Source organism: Pseudophryne corroboree, chromosome 5 (assembly GCF_028390025.1).
Source record: "Pseudophryne corroboree isolate aPseCor3 chromosome 5, aPseCor3.hap2, whole genome shotgun sequence".
Lineage (NCBI taxonomy): Eukaryota > Metazoa > Chordata > Amphibia > Anura > Myobatrachidae > Pseudophryne > Pseudophryne corroboree.
This window is the reverse complement of record NC_086448.1, coordinates 452,143,896-452,167,532: the sequence shown is the minus strand read 5'-3', so window position 1 is coordinate 452,167,532 and position 23,637 is coordinate 452,143,896. Positions and strand designations below refer to the sequence as shown.

General features: G+C 40.7%; 1 protein-coding gene across 3 annotated transcripts in view; it reads left to right on the top strand.

Moving 5' to 3' along the window:
- Positions 1-23,637, top strand: part of GABBR2 (gamma-aminobutyric acid type B receptor subunit 2) — a 1,221,295-nt gene that overhangs the window by 715,738 nt on the left and 481,920 nt on the right. For all 3 annotated transcript variants that reach the window (XM_063922929.1, XM_063922931.1, XM_063922932.1), the window contains one exon: positions 20,163-20,223. In XM_063922929.1, the coding sequence (XP_063778999.1) occupies positions 20,163-20,223 (61 nt within the window). The remainder of the gene's footprint in view (positions 1-20,162; positions 20,224-23,637) is intronic.

Sequence of the window (23,637 nt, the reverse complement as noted above, 5' to 3'; positions counted from 1 at the left end):
AGAGATTTTTCAACAAACAAATAGCTTGATAGCTCCATGTATTGTTCCTTTATATACTGTATTTATAAATACTGATAATGTCTCCTCTTAGATGCCTCTTTTCTAGTGTAAACATATCTAACCTAGTAAGCCTTTCCTCATAATCCAGTGCCTCTAACCCCTTAATCAATTTTGTGTCTCGCCTCTGAACCCTTTCAAGTTCCAAGATATCTTTTTTATAGTGTGGTGCCCGAAACTGTACATAGTATTCTAGGTGTGGCCCTACCAAAGATTTATACAGTGGCAGGATTACACTCCATCCCTGTTTTATGCATGCTAACGCCTTATTTGCCTTCTTTGCTGTACTTTAACATTGTGTACTGCTACTAAGACTATTATCAATGTGCACCCCCAAATCTTTTTCAACTACAGTTTCCCCTACATTTTCCTCATTTCATTTATAGGCTACATGTTTGTTTTTAGTACCAAAGTGCATAACTTTACATTTTTCTATATTGAGCCTCTTTCTCCATTTATTTGACCAAACTTCTTTAAATACTTAAATGTTCTTCTGTAGAGACTCCACATCCATGTCTGAATTAATTACTCTACACAGTTTAGTATCACCTGCAAGAATTTACACTGTGCTTTTCAGACCTGCTCCTAGTTCTTAATAAATATGTTGAACAGTAGTGGCCCGAGTACGGACCCTTGCTGTGTTCCACAGAATACTGAGGCCAAGTTGGAAAACATCCTATTAACCACCACTTGCTGTTCCCTGTTATCCAGCCAATTACTTACCCAAGTATGAATAGTGTTTCCTAGACTAAACTCTCTTAATTAGAAAATCAGCCTCATGTGAGGCACTGTATCGAAGGCTTTAGCAAAATCTAAGTGGACCACATCCACTGTTTTCCCCTGGTCAATATTATCACTTACTTTCTCATAAAAACGAATTAAATTAATTTGACATGACCTATCCCTCACAAAACCATGCTGGTTCCTATTAATAACCTTGGAGGTTTCCAAGTCCTCCTGTATGCTATCCCTTATTATACCTTCCAATATGTTGCCCACTATAGACGTCAAATTTACCAGTCTATATTTACCAGGATGAGTTTTAATCCCCTTTTTAAATATTGGCACTACCATTGCTATATGCCAGTCCTTTGGTACCATTCCTGTTATAACTGAATCATAGAAAATAAAATATAAAGGCTTTGCTAGTTCTGAAATAAGATCCATAAGAACCCTTGGATGAAGTCCATCCGGACCAGGGGATTTATTTATCTTAATTTTGCTTAGTCTCTCCTAGACTATTTCCTTACTTAAACATATACTTAGCAACGGGACCTTATTATTGCTGTTGTTGTGCACTACCCCCACCATCTGGTCCTCTCTAGTAAACACTGATGAAAAAAATGTGTTCAATATTTCAGCTTTATTTTTGTCATCATTAATCAAGACTCCCAACTGACTTTTTAATGGCCCTATATTCTCTTTTTTTAACCTTTTACCGTTTATATACTTAAAAAACTTTTTAGGGTTTGTTTTGCTCTCCTTAGTGATTTGCCTTTTGTTTTCTATTTTAGCTGCTCTGATTTCTTTTTTGCATTCTTTTTTACATTCCTTGTAGTACTGGAATGACCCCACCTTCCCGTCGGATCTAAACGCCTTGAAAGCACGCCTCTTTTTATACATTTCTTCCTTAATCTTCTTAGTAAGCCACATCAGTTTGAATTTAATATTCCTGCATTTATTGCCCATGGGAATGAATTTATGAATATACCTATTGAGCAAAATTTTAAAAGCATCCCACATTTCAGCAGTGTTCTTACCATGATTTTTTTCCCCCAATCAATGTCCTTTAATGCTCGTTTTAGCATTTTTAAATTTGGTTTTCTAAAGTTAAAAGTCTTAGTTGAACCCATATAGTGATGTTTTTGAAAACTAATATTGAATGTGACTATATTATGAACGTTATTTCCCAATTTTTACCCTACTTTAGTATTTGATATAATCTCAAAATTATTGGTTAGTACAAGGTCCAGTATAGCCTTAAATCAATTAGCGATCTTTTAGCTTTTTCCCCTCGTTGTATCACATGATTTATTGTTCCAATTTATATCCGGATAATTAAAATCCCAATGATTAGGACCTCTCCCAGTCCTGCAGCTTTTTTATATCTTTTCTAAAGCTTTAATAAAGACAGTCCGCTACAGTTTTCCAGACTCTCATAATTAATAATAGCTACAAGACTAAACTGAGCACTGTTTTGGGAGAAAAAGTAAAAACTTTATTTGATTAAAGGGGAGGGGTACTAAATTGGTAGGAGTTTGGAATTTGATGTAAGTTTGCACATGTAAACATTATTATTCAGGCTTTCCTCTCATTAAGGTGTGAAGAGTAAATGTGCATGATGTGGAGTGCATCAGATACACTTCGGAAGTGGCTTTTGTATATTTACTTTTTTATCCTTGCTTTAAATAGGTTCTTATAAGTTATTGGCATATATATAATTTACAGTGATAGAACTAATCAATTTGCAAAACTTCTACCAAATAACTTACAGGTGGAGTTGAAGATTTGCACATCTATATATTAATAGCAGAAGGATGACTTTTATGAGTGACTTATTTCTATGATGCTGTTGTCTGAGCAGGGCACATCATATAACAAAGTAAAGCTCAGGGTCTGTTGGTTGCTTCCTTTCTGAGTTTCCTGGCAAAATGTCCACCTGCCATTTACAATGCATCACCATTGTGCTCTGGAAAATGTGACAGTTGGTGAAGTCTCCCTGTGCACCTGCTATATGACCTGGAACATTTAACCTGCTGAATGGGTTGGAAACTGTGACAGTTATTTGCAGTCACCCACTAAGCAGGGATTTTTTGAAATTCTACTCCTAAGGGGGTGAAAAGGGGTAAAATGTTCCGCACAGCAAACCTTTGCTCAGAGGTAACTGGGCACATCGCCTAGTTTGGTTTTATACTAAAGGATTAACTGGAGAATTTGAGTGTCTGTGCATGCATAATACTAGGCAGTTATGAGAGCAAAATGCTAATCAGTGCTTCTGGTTTAGTTTGTATCATCAGCTGGGATCATACACCTACATTAATGTAACAGCAATGGTGACGCTAGAAAAAGTTGTCCATGTTTATTTCTTTCTTACTACAGCTGTTGTACAATGCATTTAGTTCACACCTCACTGTATAGTTAGTTTACTAAACAGAAATGGAATAAATATATAAAACATGACATCTGATGATGCATGCCAGTAGTTTTTTATGACATAGTTCACTATAATTTACACATTTATTTCCTTCTATTTATTCCTACTTATTATTCAAACAACAATTTGATCCTGAAACCACCATTGCTGTGCAAGTGGGTCATGTAGCCCAGCTACACCTTATTTCCATTGCTATATCGGTGGACCAATATGAACTACATTATATTTGACTTAATCACATGCATGAAACTCCTAATTAGCTCTAGACTGTAAACTTATGAACTCTCTTACCTCTTTGTCAATTTGTTGTTAGCCAGTCTTGTTTTAATACTATATTTGTTCCCATTTGTAAAGTGATGCAGAGTACTTTGTATAAATAAATGTTAACAAATAATAAGTAAATACTGTATATTAATACATCTACGCTAATAAGAGACTACTTGTTGTAACGCTTTGACATTTTATGAATGTGTTTTTGGATGTTGGGATCTGTGCCATAATGCACAGTTATGAATTTGTTAGTTGTCAAAGTAATTATAAGGAGAGCTAATTCCCTTTGCATTTAGTTCAAACCCTGTAATAAAACCAAGCAATGAAAGAGAAAAATAATCACTTGAGTATTTCCGAAAATTGCTTAGTATTTCAGTTTTTCCTTAGTCTCAAATATTGTACAGTGATCTAAAAATGCACCATATCAGATCAAAGTTATGAGTTATAATTATGTTTAAATGTATTCATGTTTGTATTCACTTGTGATGCCTACATTAAATTACAATCTATTTGTATTAATAGCATACTGCCACAACCACAGATAAGACTAAGAATTAGTTCAGCGGAATGACAATTCTAAAGGATATTTTAGCAAAAGAGAAATTACTCTTGCAATATAGGGTCATTTATTATTATGTCTCATATGCCAAATGTAAGACCATTACCAATTTATTTAGAATACTCCTTTCCCCTCCAGACTTTCTTTAAAGTTATAAACAATATATTATATATTGCAGTTGTGGCACGATCCAACTAAACACCAATAGTTTAGGGAGCTACTGTATGCATTTGTCCCCAAATACTGAAAAACAGACAAAACTGGTTGTTCAGGCAAATTAGTTAAATTAAACGGATTTAACCAACTTTTCTGAAAGTTTTAGTCTTTTGTCTGGTTTTTGAGAGCCATCAGCTGATTGTCATCTGCTCCCACATATTACCAGATTTTTGTTCCAACCAGCCAACTAGATATTTGTAGGGTTTCCGGTCTTTAAGTCAACCACACTTAGGTCAACAGTAGTCATTAGGTTGACCACTATTGGTCGACATGCATTAGGTTGACATGGTCACTAGTTTGACATGTACTAGGTCGACATGACAAAATGTCGACATGAGTTTTTCACAATTTTTTTTCATTTTTTTACGCTTTTCTTACTTCCACGTGGACTACGATTGGGAACAGTAACCTGTGCCAAGAGCAGCGGTAGCAGAGCGAGGCACCTTGCCCGAAGCATGGCGAGCAAAGCAAGCCATGCGAGAGGACACAGTGCACTAATTGGGGTTCCCGGTCACTTTACAAAGAAAACAACACCAAAACAAAAAACCTTATGTCGACCTTGCTCATGTCGACCTAATGCATGTGTCAACCTATTTTGGGTGTCAACTTATTCAATGTCAACCAATAGTGGTCGACCTAGACACTGTTGACCTAAGTATGGTCGACCCTATGAACCACACCCATTTGTAGACAAGTACATATCTCTCATCTTGTTCTATAGTTTACTTTTAGTCATACATTCTATACCCACTGAAGGTAACATTATAACAAACCAATAAAATGCATCCATAAATGTAAATATGTTTTTTTCTATATGAAATTAAATGATATTAAATTTTTCCAATATATTAAAATATCATTACTAAAGTGTAAAAGCCTGAAAATATACCAAAAACAAATAAATTGACAATTAGATTTAAGTTACCACTAGGTTGGCCCATATTGCAAACATTTTTAAAACAGTATTTAAAATAGTCATACATTATTGATATACTGTAAAGTCACCTTTGCAATTTAGGGCCTGAGTCATTCCTGATCGCTGTTGTGCGTTTTCGCACAGCGGCCAATCAGGTCCTAACTACGCATGCGTATGCACCGCAAGGCTCATACGCATCTGACAACAACAAAGGGCATCGCCGGTCAGCAACAGAATGGTGCGAAAAATCCGATCGCACTGTCGTTCGCAAGGAGGAGGCCATTTGTGGGTGGTAACTGACCATTTATTGGGAGTGTCCGGAAAAATGTAGGCGTGCCCAAGCGTTTTCAGGGAGGGAGTCTGACGTCCGCTTCGGCCCCGATCAGCCTGTTCTAGTTGCACTGTAGGAGTAAATCCTGGGCTGTGCAGACTGCACATAGTGGATTTTTGCAGCTCGGTGTACACATGGGATCACACACTTGCACAACGAATTTACACTTCCCCTGGGTCCGGCGACTATCTGAATGCAGGACAGCAAAGTTAGCAGCCCAGTGATCAGGTCTGAATCACCCCACTTAGTCTGCTCAACTAAAAGTGTGCTTCACATATTGTACCTAACCACCATTTTCATAAGACCAGACAACTTTTCTCAATTTGTGATGTCACAGAAGTAGTGGACAGTGTTTGCCTACTTCTGCATGTTTTGAATAAATGTATAAATAAATGTATGTGTTTGTAGTAGGGATGTGCGCTTACCCCCATGTTTTGAGTTTCGGATCTGTATTAACTTCGTGTTTTGGATTTGGTTTTGCCAAATCTGCCCTCATGTGTTTTGGTTTAATTGTATAAAAACGGCTAAAATCACATATTTTGGGCCTTTTTTGTCCCTACTGTATAATTAACTGCAGTAACATTCATTCCAGTCATTTCCAATCAATTTTGACTAGCTCACAGCTCACAATATTGTTTTCATCCAGTTCAGGCCAAAAGGTTGTACCGAGCTAGCTGGCTTAGTAAGCTAAGCGACAACAGTGGGCGGCACACGTGGATATTCAACTTTAAATATGGCACATCTGGGTAACAGAGTGTGCCATATTTAACATAACGGCAACTATATGATTGCAGGACAGCAAGAAACACAGAACAGTAATCAGATCTAAATTACCCCCTCTGCCAGTTGTGGATAATCTTCAGGCACTTCCACTCAGTTCTCTTCAGCCTAATCTCCCCTTGTGTCTTTCCAGTTCTATTCTGACTCTCCAGTCCCTTGTTTCTCCCCAGCCCCCTTATGTCTCTCCAGCACTCTTCTGACTCTCCAGCCCAATTTTGACTCTCAAATATAATACTTAAGACAGGAACACTAGCTATTAGCAGTATGGCAGCAACCAGCAGACTGACTAGGACCTGCTCTACATTCAGAGTGTAAGTCATACTTGCTCTTAAGTTGGCTGCAACCTCCAGGAGGGGGCTGCCAGGTGAGAAGTTCTGTGGGATGTGGGGCATACAAAGGGGTGGTCTTCTGTATGCCGGCGGTCGGGCTCCCGGCGCTCAGTATACCGGCGCCGGGAGCCCGACAGCCGGCATACCGACACTTATTTTCCCTTGTGGGGGTCCACGACCCCCATAGAGGGAGAATAAAATAGTGTGGCGAGCGAAGCGAGCCCGCAAGGGGCTCATTTGCGCTCGCCACGCTGTCGGTAAGCCGGCGGTCGGGCTCCCGGTGCCGGTATGCTGGTCGCCGGGAGCCCGACCGCCGGCCAGCCGTAGTGAACCCATACAAAGTGTATCAATTCAGTCTCATCAATGTGACCACGCCTCCCAAAATGCAATCCGCAATTTCCACCATTTTAGGGCAGGGCAACGATGACACAATTAAGCACAGATCACATTATTAAGCTGTCTGGCACCAGGCGACAGTGAGCATCCTCTGAGAGCCGTGCCTATTTTTCTCGGTGTCCAGGAGTGCCCCATAAGATCTGTAGTCTCCTGGATGTTTCGGGACAGTAGGCAAGTATGAACTAAGCTTTAAACAAGACTAAACTGTATTCAAACTTTACAGTCTGCAGGTATGATCAAATTTATCCTGCCAGCATTTGAAATTCTGCAAGTTCTGCTTAATATTTTTAATAATGTAAATAAATTATTTATATTTATTTAGTAATTATTCTAAATACGGGGAAAAAAACATGACACCAAAAGAAAACAAATGCCTTCACTTATCAATTTGTTTAGAGTGATAATAAGAGGTTTTCCTGATTTATTATTAACCCTCTGTGCCATTTGTTATTGTGTTGTTTTTATTTCACCCTCTGACAGAAGTTGCATGGTAATCCTTATTTATCAATAACTGCACTGCTTTTTTTAGTGCTCGCAGCGCTATTTGTACTTCATGAAGTCTTCTGTTAAATAGTGCTGCCTGACGCTATGCCCTGGGACCCGTCCATAAGCTTCCGGCCATGGTTCCATAATCCTCTGTGGCTCCCAGGTCTCCATGTCAACATCCTCTGTGAGTGAAAGCAGAAAATACCACTAGACTACAGGCTGATTGATAAATGTGGGCATAAGCCTGATTATTTTGATTCATCATTAAAAAAAAAAAATTGCACTGAGAATGCACATCAAAAGCCCTGGGACAAAATTGTTGTTGGCCAGTGTAATCTTAAGGGCCCCATACACTAAAATGATGATGCCCGATTTCAGCCCTATTCGGGCATTTGGGACGATATATTTGGTGAAATCGGCCATTTTGGCTGTGTGTCCGATCCGATGCGCTGCCCCATGAGCAACGGATCAGATCCTCCAGATCGCTAGTGCTGCACTCGTGATATGTCGGTTCCCACCAGGCATGGCTGGGATCGCATACAATATATTGCATACAAAATGTACCAAATCGTATGGAATTGTATGGAACCACTCCTGGGAAGCTCCCAGGAGAGTTCAAGGGAAATCGCCTCAACTTCAGCCTCTAGACATGTTGTTCTAGTGTATGGGGCCCTTAAAGGTTGGTAAACATAAGTCTATTTTTGTGGAAAAACCTCACAGAATATTATTTTCAGAAATACATGGTTATAATTTATCAACTTCCACTTAATCATTGTCCAATGCTTAGTTCATCTCCCCAGGTGTCTTTTGGAATGGACATTGTATCAGGAGGTAGCCGTAGGACATGTAATTAACAATAAAGACATCCTACAAAAAATCCTAAAGTGCTGCAGGAATAATATATTTTTTTCTCCATGGATGGCCATATAATACATTTTAGAGAAGCGGTAATAACCCCTTTTTTCTGTCAAAAATGCAGAAAAATAGGGCTAATCACCACTTGATAAAGATGCCCTTAGTCCACTTAGCAGCAACCTGATACCAAGCTCAGGTATACAGTTGTTTTATCAATTACACATGTACAGTATAGCAGTGCCTAGGGGTGTAACTAGAACTTTGTGGGCCCTATAGCAAAATCTTGGAAGGCCTCCCACCCCCCAGCCTTTGTCACTACAAAGCCCCTTAGGGGCAGGAGAGAGAAGGGAGTGAGAGAGAAAGAAGGTGCCAGGGGGAAAAAGATACAAAGAGAGAGAGGAGTGAGTTAGAGAGGGAGAGAAAGAAAGAGAGAGAGGGTTAGAGGGGGTTTTCATGGCAAAAGATGGAATGAGAGTAAGAGAGAAAGAGAGAGTGAGAGAGAGAGAGAGAGAGAGAAAGAGACAGTGGAGCTAATTCAGTAAAGATAGTAAATTCTGCTAATCAGCAGAATTTGCTCTCCTTTTAGTTTCATGCTAGGGGCTGCCCAGCATACTGACCGGCGCCGCCCCCCCCCTCCCCCCCCCCCGTCAACAAGCAGAAATTGTGATCGCTTCGCAATTTCTGCTTGTCACCAGAAACTGGAGTCCCGTCACCATCTTATCTGTGATGGTGGCTGCGTGTGACATCACACAGCCGCTGTGACCACGCTCCCGATGCACCCCCATTCGCGCAGCACCACCCACTGTCTGGGTTGCCCCGCCCCTGCAACCCTCCGTCTCATTCCTGGAAACGGAGCATTGCCCGCCCTGCGACTGCCTCTGCCTGATTGACAGGCAGAGGTGATAGCATTTACTGCAGACCCCCCGCAGAAAATGCAGGCACATGCACAGAACGGCCGCTGCGCATGCATCCGCATCTTTTCAGCAAACATTCCAGTTGGATCTTACACTGCGATCCAACCTTAATTAGCCTCAGTGTCAGGGAGAGCTAGAGAGTAGCTAGAGAAAGTGTTAGGGAGAGAAAGGAAGAGAGAGGGAGAAGGAGCGAGTAGTAGAGACACTACTTGACTACAGCAGAGGATGGGGGTAGAGGCATAGACGGGCAGACGGATGGGGGAGGGGGATGGACAAATCACGATATGGGGGTATAGATGGATGGGAGGGGGCAAAGACAGACAGATGACCAAACAGATAGACGGACAAATGGAGGGGACATAGATGGACAGACGGGAGTGGGAATAGATGGATATACGAACAGACAGTGCACCATATGGGAGTATAGATGGATGGACAGGAGGGGGCATACACAGACAGATGGATACAGCACCGTATGGAGGTATAGAGGGATGGACGGGAGGGTGCATAGATGGACAGACGGATGGCTAGAGCACCATATGGGGGCATAGACAGACAGGAGGGGGCATAGATGGATGAACGGGAGGGGGCATAGACGAACGGATGAGAGAGGGCAAAGATGGAAAGACTTGGCACTCTCTAACTACAGTATAAAAGGTGCAGGGGATGCAGCTGTTATGGGGCTTGGTGGGGGCGAAGGCAATCCCACTGCACCCTCTAAAATGTAATTTTTTTAAATATTATTTTAGTTTTCTTAATTTCGTCTCGGGGCCCAGCAGTGTACTTACTGGTAGGGAGGAGGGAAAAGGGAGGCAAAGCCACTTGTTCTAGAAAATCCAGAAGGGTGACCTGCAGTAGTGGTGCTGGCAGTGCTCAGCTTATAGATGTGGCACTGTATAAGCACAATCAGTGCGTGTTCATCAGCCGTGCTGCCTCGGCACCACTACTGCAGGTGCAGCCACTACTATAGAGTGCAGTGGGATTGGCGTTGGTGCCCCCAAAGCCGCAGTGCCCCACAGCAGCTGCACCCCCTGCACTCTCTATAGATACACAACTGATAGTACCTCTTTAATAGCATGAGGCCAGTCTAATGTTTATGCACTATGGGGGTGATTCAGACCTGATCGTACATGTGCTAAATTTAGCACATCTACGATCAGCTTCCCTGACATGCAGGGGGACGCCGAGCACAGATCTAGTCCGCCCAGCATGTCAGGCCCTACCCCGTCGTCCAAGTACAAAAGCATCGCACAGCAGCGATGCTTTTGTATTGGAAGAGTAGCTCCCTACCAGCGTAGCTTCTGCGCACTGGCAGGGAGATACTCATCACTGCCCGGGTCGCAGCAGCTGCGTGTGACCCGCCCCACCCCCTAAACGGCGGTCAAGCGCCGCCGGCCCTTCTCTTCCTGCCCACCGACTGCCTCTGCCTGTCAATCAGGCAGAGGTGATTGCAGGGCTAAAACAGCCGCCGGCGGTCTGCCATGCACATGTCCACTTCAGTCCTGATTGCTGCTGTGCGAACACGCAGAGCAGCGATCAGGCCTCAATTAACCCCTATATCACTAGCGATGCACACTCCCATGGGTCGCTAGGGAGTCCACTGTCATCTGTACATGCAGCTTAATTTCAACAATGTTGTTAACGACTAGGACCATATTGTGCAGTGTGTACGCTACCAATGACGGACGAGTAATTTAAATTAGGTTGAAACCCATCAATTCGGTAGTATCGGATGACTCATGTATATTGTTTGGTCATTTGTAAAATCGTTCAGTGTGCACACACAATGGGGGTCATTCTGACCCGATCGCACTCTGCAGTTTATCGCAGTGGTGCGATCGGGTCAGAACTGCGCATACGCTGGTGCCGCAGTGCACAGGCGCATGCCAGATGGCCGAAGGCCGTCGGGCCGCTATGATCACATCTGTCTGATTGACAGGCAGAGGCCGTCGCTGGGGGGGGGGGCAGAATGCCATTTCGTGGGCGCGGTCCGGCAAACGCAGGCATGGCCGGACCGAATGGGGGCGGGCCACAGCGGCTGTGTGATGTCACACTCAGCCCCTGCGGGCTGGGGAGCGATGAGTTGCTCCCGGCCAGCACGCTAAAGCTGCTCTGGTCGGGAGCTACTCTTGAAGTGCAAAGGCATCGCCACTGTGCGATGCCTTTGCACTTCTGCGGGGGGGGGGGGGCGGCACTGACATGCAGGGCGGGATAGCGCTGGGCGTCCCCCTGCATGTCAGTGTGAGTGATCGTAGCTGTGCTAGATTTAACACAGCTACAATCATCTCGGAATGGCACCCAATATCATTTGTCCAGAAGTTCCATGGGGTTCAAGGGAAATCGTGAGAGTCATTGCATCGTTTGCATGTCGGCTAATGTGTAACCAGCTTTAGTTTTAATCATAGCCAAATTCATACATCCTCTGCATTATCTGTTCAGTTGTTACCATAAGGGGCAGCTCAGTAATCAATCTGTGTACCCAATAAGAGCCACTAGGAATGCATCTTAGTTCTGTAAGATATATATATATATATATATATATATATATAGCTATACCAGCTTGTTATCAGTTAACTATTACTTTTATAAATGTGAACATCTGCCGTTTCATTGTTTTCTGTAGTTTGGTATAACGCAACACTTCCTTAATGTGCCTATTATGTAACTGTTATAAAACATTGAAACAGAAGACACAAAAGTATTTGTTAATAAAAATTAAAGTGCACCCATTTAAATACATTTCAAAAAATGTGTCACAACTAAATGTGGGTGGCAGGCTCAACAACTGTGATTTGTCCTAACACCCCATAATTTAACAAGGTTTTAAACTTCCACAACAACGTAAAGCAGTAATTAAAGAAAAAACAAACAAATTAATCTGCTTTTCAGTATATTTCAGATAAATTTCAACACCCTTTAGAGACAAATTAGTAGAAAAAGAGAATCAATAGACAGTGAAGTGTGAAGATGATTAAGAAGATGATTAAGGTGTAGTGTGACCATGCCTGCTCTTACATTTGTGAATTTAACACAATTTACAGTTATTTACATTTATAATGGCTGTGAAGCTAAATCACTTCTCAATCTATGGCATTTCAGTAACTCGAATTACCCTGGGTATTGCCAACTAAGAATTTAGGGCCTGGTTCTGATTTGTGAATAAATGAGAAAGAGCAAGTAACTGTGCACCTGGACGAACCATGTTACACTGCAAGGGGTGCAAAAATATAAATTTTTTGCATGTGGGATAAATACTGGCTGCTTCTGCATTTAGCCCACAAATGCTGGACAGCTTTATTGCAATTTAGATAACAGTTTGGACACCCCCTCCTCAGGGTCCAGTGATCTGGATAGCTTGCATGGTTGGTCATCTGAAGGACCCAGGTTAGTGGGCATGGTAGAGAGGAAACCCGGGTCATCCGACCCAGGTCCCAATTACAGCATGGGAAGATCCAGATTTGCCAGGACTTGGAGATGATGTCACCTCCAAGCACCAGCAGAAGAGTTCAACTGCACACGGGTTCAGTAATATCCTAGGTCAGCACTGTGGTGTGAAAGTTATCTGTCCTGGGTTTGGTTTGGAACCGTGTTCAAAATCCTAGGTCAGACTCGTGACTTTGGTGTAAAAGGGGCATTACTTCTTGCCCTTTGAGCAGAAGTTCACAAACTCAGTCTTCAAGGCACCCTAACAGTCCACGTTTTAAGGATATTCATACTTGAGCACGTTACTTAACTAGTACTTCATTAAATTTGATTTAACCATCTGTTTTCAACCACAGATATCATTAAAACCTGTACTGTTAGGGTGCCTTGAGGACTGAGGTTGGAAACCACTGACTTAAGGATTAATTCAGAGATGTATGTAAACCTGATGTTTATACACATCTCTTATGTTTTTAGACCGGCGCATGCACAGATCTCTCTCTGCACATGTGCAGATCTGGGGCATGCTGAAGCCAGTGGCTGTGTCTCTCTGGTCTGTTTTTTACAATTTTTATATATAAAGGGGCATATTTATTAAAATATGCAGTCTGCCCACAAATATCAAGAATCCTTATCTCTCTATATTGTGGCAATAAGGATTATTTTTTCACTGTGATATACCGACTTTAATCGTCAGTACAAGGGCTTTGAGAAGAGCCCATCCCGGCAATCAGGAAGAAGTAAAGTGATTGCATCCACGATTGCTTTATTTCTGTACTCAGAACACCCTGTAGCTACTGTGCATTCCATCTGTGCATGCACAGTGTAGAGAACACTGCAGTGTGCTATAAAACTATGGGGACGGCTGCTGCGGGAGCTGGTGGATGGATTTCCTTATTTAAAACAAAAGTCAATACACAGGTAATAACTAGAGATATGTGGTTGGGTTCTCCAAAAATCTAAATCCACCCAAATTTTGTGGATTGATCTGAACCAATGCCCAGTCTGGATCTCTCGATGGGATCCGAACATAGGTGGTTATTCAGGCTTGTTAGCAAACCAAAAAGCACACTAAGGAGCAAAACAATGGGCATGGGGGGTCATTCCGACCCGTTTGCAAGCAGCGGTTTATCGCTTAGGTGCAAACGGGTCCGGAATGCTCATGCACAGCGGCCGCAGTGCACGTGTGCGACGCAGGTTATGTCGCGTCTAACGAAGGAAGTGGTCGCAGAGCCGACCGCAAAGAAGATTGACAGGAAGAAAGCTTTCCAGGGCGGATACAGACCGTTGGCTGCCGTTTTCGGGGAGTGGTAAGGAAAACGCAGGCGCGTCCAGGAGAATGGAGGGCGGATGTCTGATGTCAAAGCCAGCCCCAGCATCGCTGAGATCGTCGCACAGGGTAATTATGTCCAGGCCTAGTCTTCTTTTGCATGAATTTTTTTTGCTTAACAGGGCTGCACAAGCGATCGCAGCCTTGCTATGCTAAAATACACTCCCCCATAGGCATGGACTAGTTGATCGCAGCAGCAGCAAAAAGTTGCTGGCTGCGATCAACTCGGAATGACCACCCTAATTCAGACCTGATCATAGATTTGCTAAATTCAGCTCCCCTGACATGCGGGGGGACGCCCATCACAGGGCTAGTCTGCCCCGCATGTCAGACCCTGCCCCGCTGCACAAGTACAAAAGCATTGCATGGTCCGGGCACGCCTGCGTTCCCCGGACTGCGGCCGTAAAACGACAGCCAAATGCCGCCATCCCGCCCTCTCCCACCCAGCAACCACCTCTGCCTGTCAATCAGGCAGAGGCAATGGCAGGGCTGAGACGGTCTTTTGCTGTCTGGCATGCGTTGGCGCACTGCGGCGCATGCGCAGGTCAGACTTAATCGGTTACTGTGCGAAAATGCACAGCAGCAATCTGGTCTGAATTAGGCCCAATGTCAGATGTAACATTTGCAGAGAGAGGTAGATTTGGGTGGGTTATATTGTATCTGTGTAGGGTACATACTGGCTGATTTATTTTTACACTGCAAGATAGATTTCAGTTTGAATACACCCCACCCAAATCTAACCCTCTCTGCACGTTACATTTGCCCCACCTGTGCACCATGGTTTTGCCCATTAGTGTGCTTTTTCGGTTTGCTTACGCACCTAAAAAAGGCCCGAAGTCCCAGTTCGGATCTTCCTGTGGTTTGGAAGTCATATTTTAAATTTTAAATTTCGGATTTTGGATTGCAAAAATGACATGATTTTTATCTTTTATTTAATCACTTTTTAACTAAGCCAAAAACCGAATCGGAACCAAAACACTTGAGGGTGGCTTTGCCAAAACCAAACCACAATTATGAATTAGAATCAAAATCAAAACATGGGGGTCTGAGCACATCTCTAACAATAACCACACTGCTCAAATGCACGTGTTCAATCTACCAGTGCATGTAAAGTTCAGGAATATAACTATATTGTATATAAAATACCTTTGCTGCAGACAAAAAGTAATTTTAGGATTAAAGTTGCATCTGTAATATATTCAGATAAAATGTAATCAAATGGTGATGCTTCACACAAACATATATTTAAAAAGGTATTTTGTATGAGATTCCTTTCACTAAAGTAAGAGGAACTAATCAGTCCCAATAATGCCTGCAGTCAGTAGTATTAAAACAGTCTGTTCCCAGACACCATTAAGGGGGAATTCAATTAAGGACCAAGGGTGCAAATTGCCATTGCCACGGCATCTAAACGCCAACCATGGCAGCCTGACTTGCACCCTTCACCCAGCAGATTCGCACCCCAATTCGCTCAAAAGTGCTTGCTACCCTTTGGAGTAGCAAATACTTTTCAGTGAGATCCTGCTGCCATAAAGTGTGACGGCTGACGCACATCTTCGGCCATGCGAACCCAGCAGCAATATTAAGTCAAGAATGGGGCAAAAAAATAACTGCAGCAGCAAGTGATGTGAAATCAATAAGCAAAAGTGCCCTAACAGTTTCTCTGGTTTTGCTTCCTCCTTCAGAGGCTTTATCAAATATTAAGAATCCCTACTGGCTGCTAATAAGGATTCTTTTTTTTGCCAGATATACCAATTTTAATTGGGACAAAGGCTCCGATAAGAGCCCTTCCCAGCAATCTTGTGGATGTAAGATGGATTGCATCCACGATCACTTCACTTCAAACTTTGGACCACCTTGTGGCTACTGCATATTCATGGCTTTCGTGTAGTGGTGTTGCCTAGCTTCATAGGAGACGAACAGTGGAGTATCACTGCTGTAAGCGGCACATGCCATTTATGAGATCTTTATGCTCTTGTAAATTGCAGTTCTCTGATACATGCAATATTGGGCGCCCCCTTGTTTATTCACTTTCTAGGATATATACAGTATATATATATATCATCAGCACCAGCTGATTAATCTGTTTAATACATAGAAGTGGAGTGCCGCTGACTGCTGGCTTATATGGATGACCACTAGCATACTGTTATGGGTGACTTGCGGGCACCCACCGAACAGTTTATATTTTAACTTCTTTGTGACTGGACTTAAGAGCACTTGTGCACCGAGTGAGCGTTTTTTTCACTGAGGTGAGGATTGTTGTTTGCTGCATGACTAAAAGTGTATACCAGATGCAGTATGGCCACTCAGGTGGATACAGATGTGGATGCACTTCTTGCTGTTTTTGAGCTCACTCAAGGGGGAGACATTCAGCTATTCAGACACTGATGCAGCAAACATCCTGTTTAAAAACAATTTGAATTCTACTGATGGTAATTTGGACAACTTGCACCTCTTTCATGAACTCCAAAAGCTGAAAAGGCAGCAGTTAGACTACTATTACCATGGGGTGATGCTATCAGACTACCATTGTGAAGGAAAAATCCCTCGCGGCTTTCGTATAAAAAATGTGCCCATGATCGGAAGTCATAGAGGAAGTTACGAGGGAACTGGCTAGCATTACAGCTCAAATTGAGACATTTGAATCCTCTCACAACGCTGCATTAAGCGCAGATCTTACTACAAATTGGTTGGAGAAATTAACCACACAAATGGATAAGTACCGCAAACACCTGGTCCAGTACAAGTGGAATAAGTTGGAAAAAGTGAATATAGATTATGCCAAACGACGAGTGTATCCTTGGGTAACAGGCACCTCTAATTCAATGAGGTACCCTAGGAGAAGATTTCCCAACAGGCACAATTGGGTGCCATTAGATACAGATACATCAACAGAGGGAACAGCCTTGGCAAGTGAAACAGATACCGATGATACATCCTCAGGTCTTCCCTCTTTAGGGGTTTGCACCAGAGTACAGCTGGCAGACCCCAGAGGCAGTACACACGGCGGGGGGGGGGGCAAAACCAAGGGCCGAGGGGCAGGATATCCTCAGTACCAGAAGTGAAGGTGATATTAAATCTCTCAACAGAATTTTGACACCAATGGAGAAGAAGGTTCTCTCTAAGGGTCTTAATTTTGTTCCTACTAATCGCTTAGATCCATTTGAGTGGAAAATAGAACAATATAAGCTTGCTCACCAACATCGCTTGAAAGAACATTTCAACTCTACTGCGTTATGCACCAGCACTTTAGAGGCATTTCCAGGTTCATTACGAAAAAAAATCTAAGTTTGATCCTGTATCTTAGAATCCGTCAATTAAAGTTTTTTGTCGCACATTGGACAATACGGTTGAACATTTGGTCAAAGAATCCACTAACTGTCATTTTAATTTGTCTAAAGATGAATGTAACACCCTTATATCGCTCAGTAAATATGATGATGTGGTGATTATGTTAAGGAATTGGACCGTCAATTGAGTGTCAATGCTGTGTGTTGTAAACTGTTGTCTGATCCTACATCTCAATACAAAAGTGAATTGGATGGGATTTTATCGAAAGCAGTACGGACGAATCAGAGCACACAATCTACTGTGATGTTTTGACCACTGCTTTTCCAGTTAAGCCTTTATTGTACTCATTACTGAAGATACATAAAGATTGTCAGGATCCCCTGGCACGTCCGATTATATCGGCCAGGAGTTTCTTAAATCAGAGCATTTCTGTGTACCCAGATTTCTTTTTACAGCCATGTGTACAAGCAAGAGATAGTCATCTTAAAGATACAACAGTGTTGCTAAACAAACTTGTGCAGATTGATGTTGTTCCCTTACATTGTTTATTAGTAACTATAGATGTGAAAAATTTGTACACATGTATCCCCCATGCTGAGGGTTTTTCATCAGTGAGGTCGGTCATAGAGGGGATCCCGTTATATAAAGGACCCAACATTGATCTATTTATCCAGCTTTTGCAACTTACCTTACAGCGCAATTACTTTCTGATCAATAATGTGAATTACCTGCAACTACAGGGTTGGGTCTTGGGTAGTAATGTGGCACCATCATCGCCAATTGCTACATGTTTGCAATAGAGGGTGAGCTATTTTTTAAAAGAGTGGAGGTCAGTTCGAATGTACTGCTATATTTGCAGTACATAGATGACCTGCTACTCTTTTGGACTGGGCCTCAAGATTCACTTGAATCTTTGCTTCAGTGTCACAATGCATCCAATTCACCTGTTAAATTTACATACCACATTGACCGATTAAGTGTCAACTATCTTGATGTGTGTATTTTTTTTATTGTTGACAGTAGAATCATCACAACTAATCTTATTATGACAACTATTATGACAACTATAGATAGGAATAACATCCTTATGGCCTCTAGTCATCACCCGCTATTATTAAGGAAGGGGCTCCCTTATTCCCAAATGTTGTGGGCTAGGCGTATTATTAGTGAATATAGGATGCTGATACCTGCTTTGGATGCGATGTTTGTTAAGATCCATCAGAGGGGTTACCTGATTAAAATTAAGAAGAGGGTATTGAATATCCCACGCTCAGAGACATTACACCCTACTGTGAAAAAACAAGAGGATAGAATGATCTGGGTGAATAGATTCAATTGTCACAGTTCCAGAATTGACCATATAAGCATAACTTTCTGGCCCATTGTACAATTAGATAAACACTTTAAAAATCTATCCAAGTCCCGCATCATGCCAGCGTATAAATGCAGGATAAATATATACGAGACTTTGTAGTCAAAACAGACATTCAGTACCCAAATGATAGTGTTAAGATGAATGTATCATTTGTGAATCCACAGTAGCCTGTTTGTGTGAAATGTTTGGCCTGCACCACATGCAGTCACATGATTGCTGGGGATAGCTTTCGCCACCCAGATACGGGCAACAAAATTTTGTATATGTCATTGGGTAACATGCTCAATTAAATTTGTAGTACATTTATTAAGTTGTCTGTGTGGGTTACACTATGTGGGGAAAACAGGGTGCGCCTTTAAAGAACGTATGGCAATGCACAGATCTTCAAGCAGGGCTGCTCTCAACTCTGGAAAGCGATTAACCTGTCGCTCATCATTTTGTGGAAGCACATCACTCTTTAGCCACTTTACGTCACCGTATCATTGACCACATTACCCCGCTCAAACGAGGTAGGGACCATGGTCTAATGTTATTCAAAGCAGAGTCCAAATGGATCTTTCTTTTAGATACATTGGTACCACAATTGCTCAATGAGCATATGGGTCTTGCATGCTTTTTTTAATTAGTCATCATGGCAGAGATATATCTTTGACTTATCTTTAATTGACATACATTTGTTGATATGGTGTAGATACTGTTGCTGCTTCTTTCATTATTATATGGGACTTTTTATTGAGACATCTTAAGGATCGGCATTCTGGAATATGTATGTACTTATTTGTTCTGTGATTACCCTGCAGTGGTGGCATTAAGGTAGAGAGTTGGACTATAGACATTGAATAATTGGGTATTGCATAATGCATTATGCATTTTATTAATTCCCTACAGAACCATCTACTGCAGTGCCTTGCACAGTTTGTGACTGAGTATCAGTCGTACTGTAGAATACAGCTTACAGTTATCCATTGTTTAACGGTGGTATTGTGTTACACGTAATGTGGTGTTTTTGTTTATGTGCTCCGGTCTGTTGCCATGATGCACAGAGCTGACATCACCAGGTTACCGAGCGGGATGATATGTGTGTGTATACATGTAGTCCCAACTGCCCGGCACTCCAATGAAATGTCACTGTGCTATAGTGCCGTCTGGCTGCAGATGCATATAGAACCTCTGTCCTCATAAGAGGAACAATAACAGCAGCACTCAGAGGCTGAAGAATAATCAATATATGCAAAAGATATACAAGGCAATTCCGACATTTCAGGGCACAGCCGCCCCATTTTTAAGGTGTAAGTGTGTGTGTGTGTGTGTGTGTGTGTGTGTGTGTGTGTGTGTGTGTGTGTGTGTATATATATATATATATATATATATACAGTATATTTACTTATTATGCTGTATATTAATATGTAGATGTGAACACAAGTGTACACAGGTTAATTTGCGATATATAAGTTTCATAAATGTGTTTTCTTTTTAGGGACAAGTTGTTTTTAGAAATGGAGAAAGAATGGGTACCATCAAATTTACTCAGTTTCAAGGTAAGGTATTACTTCTTATGTCTGACTTAGTGCTTAGTGCAAATAATTTTTACAACAGAATATAAACATTATATAGTACACTCCCTATGGTACCAGAAGACAGTTATAAGCTAATATGAACCCTAACGCATGTTGCATAAAAACTATGTATTTGTGTTTCTAAATAAAGATATACTGTAACAGTACTTGTTGTGATGTATTACACTGTGCCAATTCAGTAAGGGTTATTATATCCTGCATATGAATTCCAGAGGGTTATTATTCTCTGCATTATTGACACCTCTTGTGTAGATGGCATTTGGCAAGATGGCCACCACACAATTCAGTCAGTGACGTGAAACAGGAGGAAGTGTTCTCCGGGGGAAGGATAATATTGATATTACTTAATCTCTGTGAAATTGTGGTGGGGAGGAGGGATTGTGGGGCAATGGACCTCATGGGTTAATGGATATGTTATACTGTAAATGTATCTGTTGAAGGCATTTTTCTTTAATGTCTGTATTTAATCATTTATTTTATAATACTATTGTCAGTTAAAGTTTCTACTTATTATTTTAACAGATGATATCATATAAAAGTCATATCATAGATTATATGCTAACACTTGCATATACTGTATAGCTGATAATGAGGTTGTTGTGTTAGGTACTGCAGCGCACACTTCAAGAGGGTAATATAATAAACTGTACATTTAAAAAATAAATTATTACATTATGATATATTGTACATTGGTCATTGACCTCTTAAAAGATGTAGCAATGAAAGTGCTAATATTTGCAATTTAAAAAGCATCCTGTCATTATTTAAAATACCTATGTTAATTGTATACGTTATAAGAAGTAACCATTTTACTTTTCACCTAAGACAACAGAATGCTTATTTACAGTATCCCAGTTGTTTTCCATGTGGTAAATTACATTACAGTACTTGCAGAATTGTGTCATAATGGAACAGACCCCTCGACCTCCAATTTGTGTCATTATACCCCATTTCTACCCATTTCAAATTAATAATGATTGCCAAAGTGCACAGTGTATATATGTTTCTCTTATTTTTGTCCCCAATTTCAAATGCCATCTTCAGACCCAAACCTGAACCCAAAAGTAAAGTGATAAAATGAACCACAACTGTACATCAAGCATATAGCATGTATAGGCTCCCATTCGAGCCCGTTTCTGAATGTGATAAATTGGTACATTCTACCAACACTTAATGTCCTATTGCCACAATAAGCTTCAATAAGAAATTATAATTTTCAACACCAATTCCCAATATTGAATAAAGTTGCTCGATAGACTGATCTATGTAAGCAATCAGGTTTCTGCATGCATTCTCTAATGGTCTTTCAGTCGCCCGATGTAAAGTATAAGCCCCTATGTGGAATAGCTGTTTTATTTCATCTGTAGGAAAATACATTTGCCTGTAACCATTTGTATGCAAACACTCCATGCATCATGCACAAACATGGAAAAACATAAATATTAGCATAATACAGTTCCATGTTACATGAAATTAGAAGAGATGCATACGCTTGTTCAGCATACTGTACATAATGTTGGCAAGGAGATTGGTACCAGTATGCTGGTGGCAGCATGCCCCTTATAGCACTTTAATGGTGTAGGCACTATACTTGTAAACCTGTTGGTGCAGAAGCATGTTTGCAGTTATTATGAATGTTGATATGCAGACTGTAGACCTATTTTAAAACTACAGTATCCTGATATGTTCATAAATATATTTTTGTACACCCTCTGTCATATACTTTCCTACAAATAGAACTTAATCAGTATATATAGGAAAAAAATTCTGTACCACAGAAAAGTAATCCTTTAAATCAATGTGTTACACTCTGTTCCAGCAATAAGTTCTCTTTAAGCGATTCCTTAAATGTTGTATTGCTTTGTAAGATTCTACAGCATTTTAGATCAATTCTTTTCACTCCTGACTTTAACAATCACAAAAGTAATAAAACACCATGGGAATTTTATGCTGCACTGTTTTACTGTATAAACTGATTTTTCTAGTTTGTATAAAACAATGTTTCTAAATATTTCTGTTTTTATATGTATTATTTCTCCTGTAAATTGCAGAAATGTCATTGTATAACTGGATAAATGTGCACAAATTATAATTTCTGTTAGTATGACAGATTCTGAACTAAGGGGCATCTATATTAAGCCTGGAGAAGTGATAAAGCAGTGATAAAGAAGTGATAAGTGGAAGGTGATAATGCAGCAGCCAATCAGCTTCTGTCATTTTTCAAACCATAATGATTGCCTATTGTGTTATCACCTTCCACTTATCACCGCTTTATCACTTCTCCAGGCTTAATAGATCTGCCCCCAAATGTCTTGAACATTTAGGTTTTTATAAACAAATTAATATTTTTGAAAAAGAAACAAAGGGCGCCACCCATGATGTACCAAATATGATAAAAATATAAAATCCCTGAAAATATTTCTAATACGTTATCAAAACATAACTCTATAATGTTCATCTCCTATAGGTGTGCTCCAAATAAGATCAGCAAAGGTTTTTCTGGGTGTCTAGCCTTAAACAAAAAGGCTCCCATAAAATACCGTAATGTAGTATTTATAAATCAAAGATTTTATTCAAACAAGTAATAAATTGCCTCTGCATAAAAAAGTCCACAGTCCAATAAAGGGAAGCAATGATGCGTTTCACCCAATTAGAGCTTCTTTAGAGTATCCTAGCTAAACTTTAAATTGCAGTGTAAAAATAAAGATGGCAAGTGTGGTACATACAAAAGTAGCCAGTGTTTTCTCTGCATTCAAAATTAATTAATTAATTTGCACGCCTTGCATTGCAGCATGGTAAGTCCAAGAGAAAATATTGTTATGAAATTAAATTCCTGTGAAAATAAAAAAAAATATTGTCACATAATAATAAAGGTATTTGTATTTTAAGTTATATATTCAATATAATCTAATTTATAAAAATTAACATATACTCATAAGGGCCACACATAACTGAATATGCTTTTTATTTAAATACACCATGGAAACACATCTCAGAAAAATAATAAGTGACCCTGTTGTTCCAAAGACATTTATCTTATGTTGTTGATCCCAAAACACAACTTCAAAGGGCCGTCAAGTATAAGATGAGTTGTAGTGTTAGTCATAGCTAACAACCATCACATGGCTATCACCCAAGATTATACAGTAGCTAACGCTCTATGACTCTTTTGACATTTCAATGAAAAACATGGATCTCTGGGCCAGTATCTATTGAGGGGCCATAACTTTGCATCATTTATAAAAAAGCACTCTTTGTGATTTAACATATAACAGTTTATATTATATTGATAGATGGGTAATTTACTCTTCTTTTGGTACTGCTGCAGATGGAATACCATTTTTTTGAAAATATATATATAGCCAAAGAGTTTCT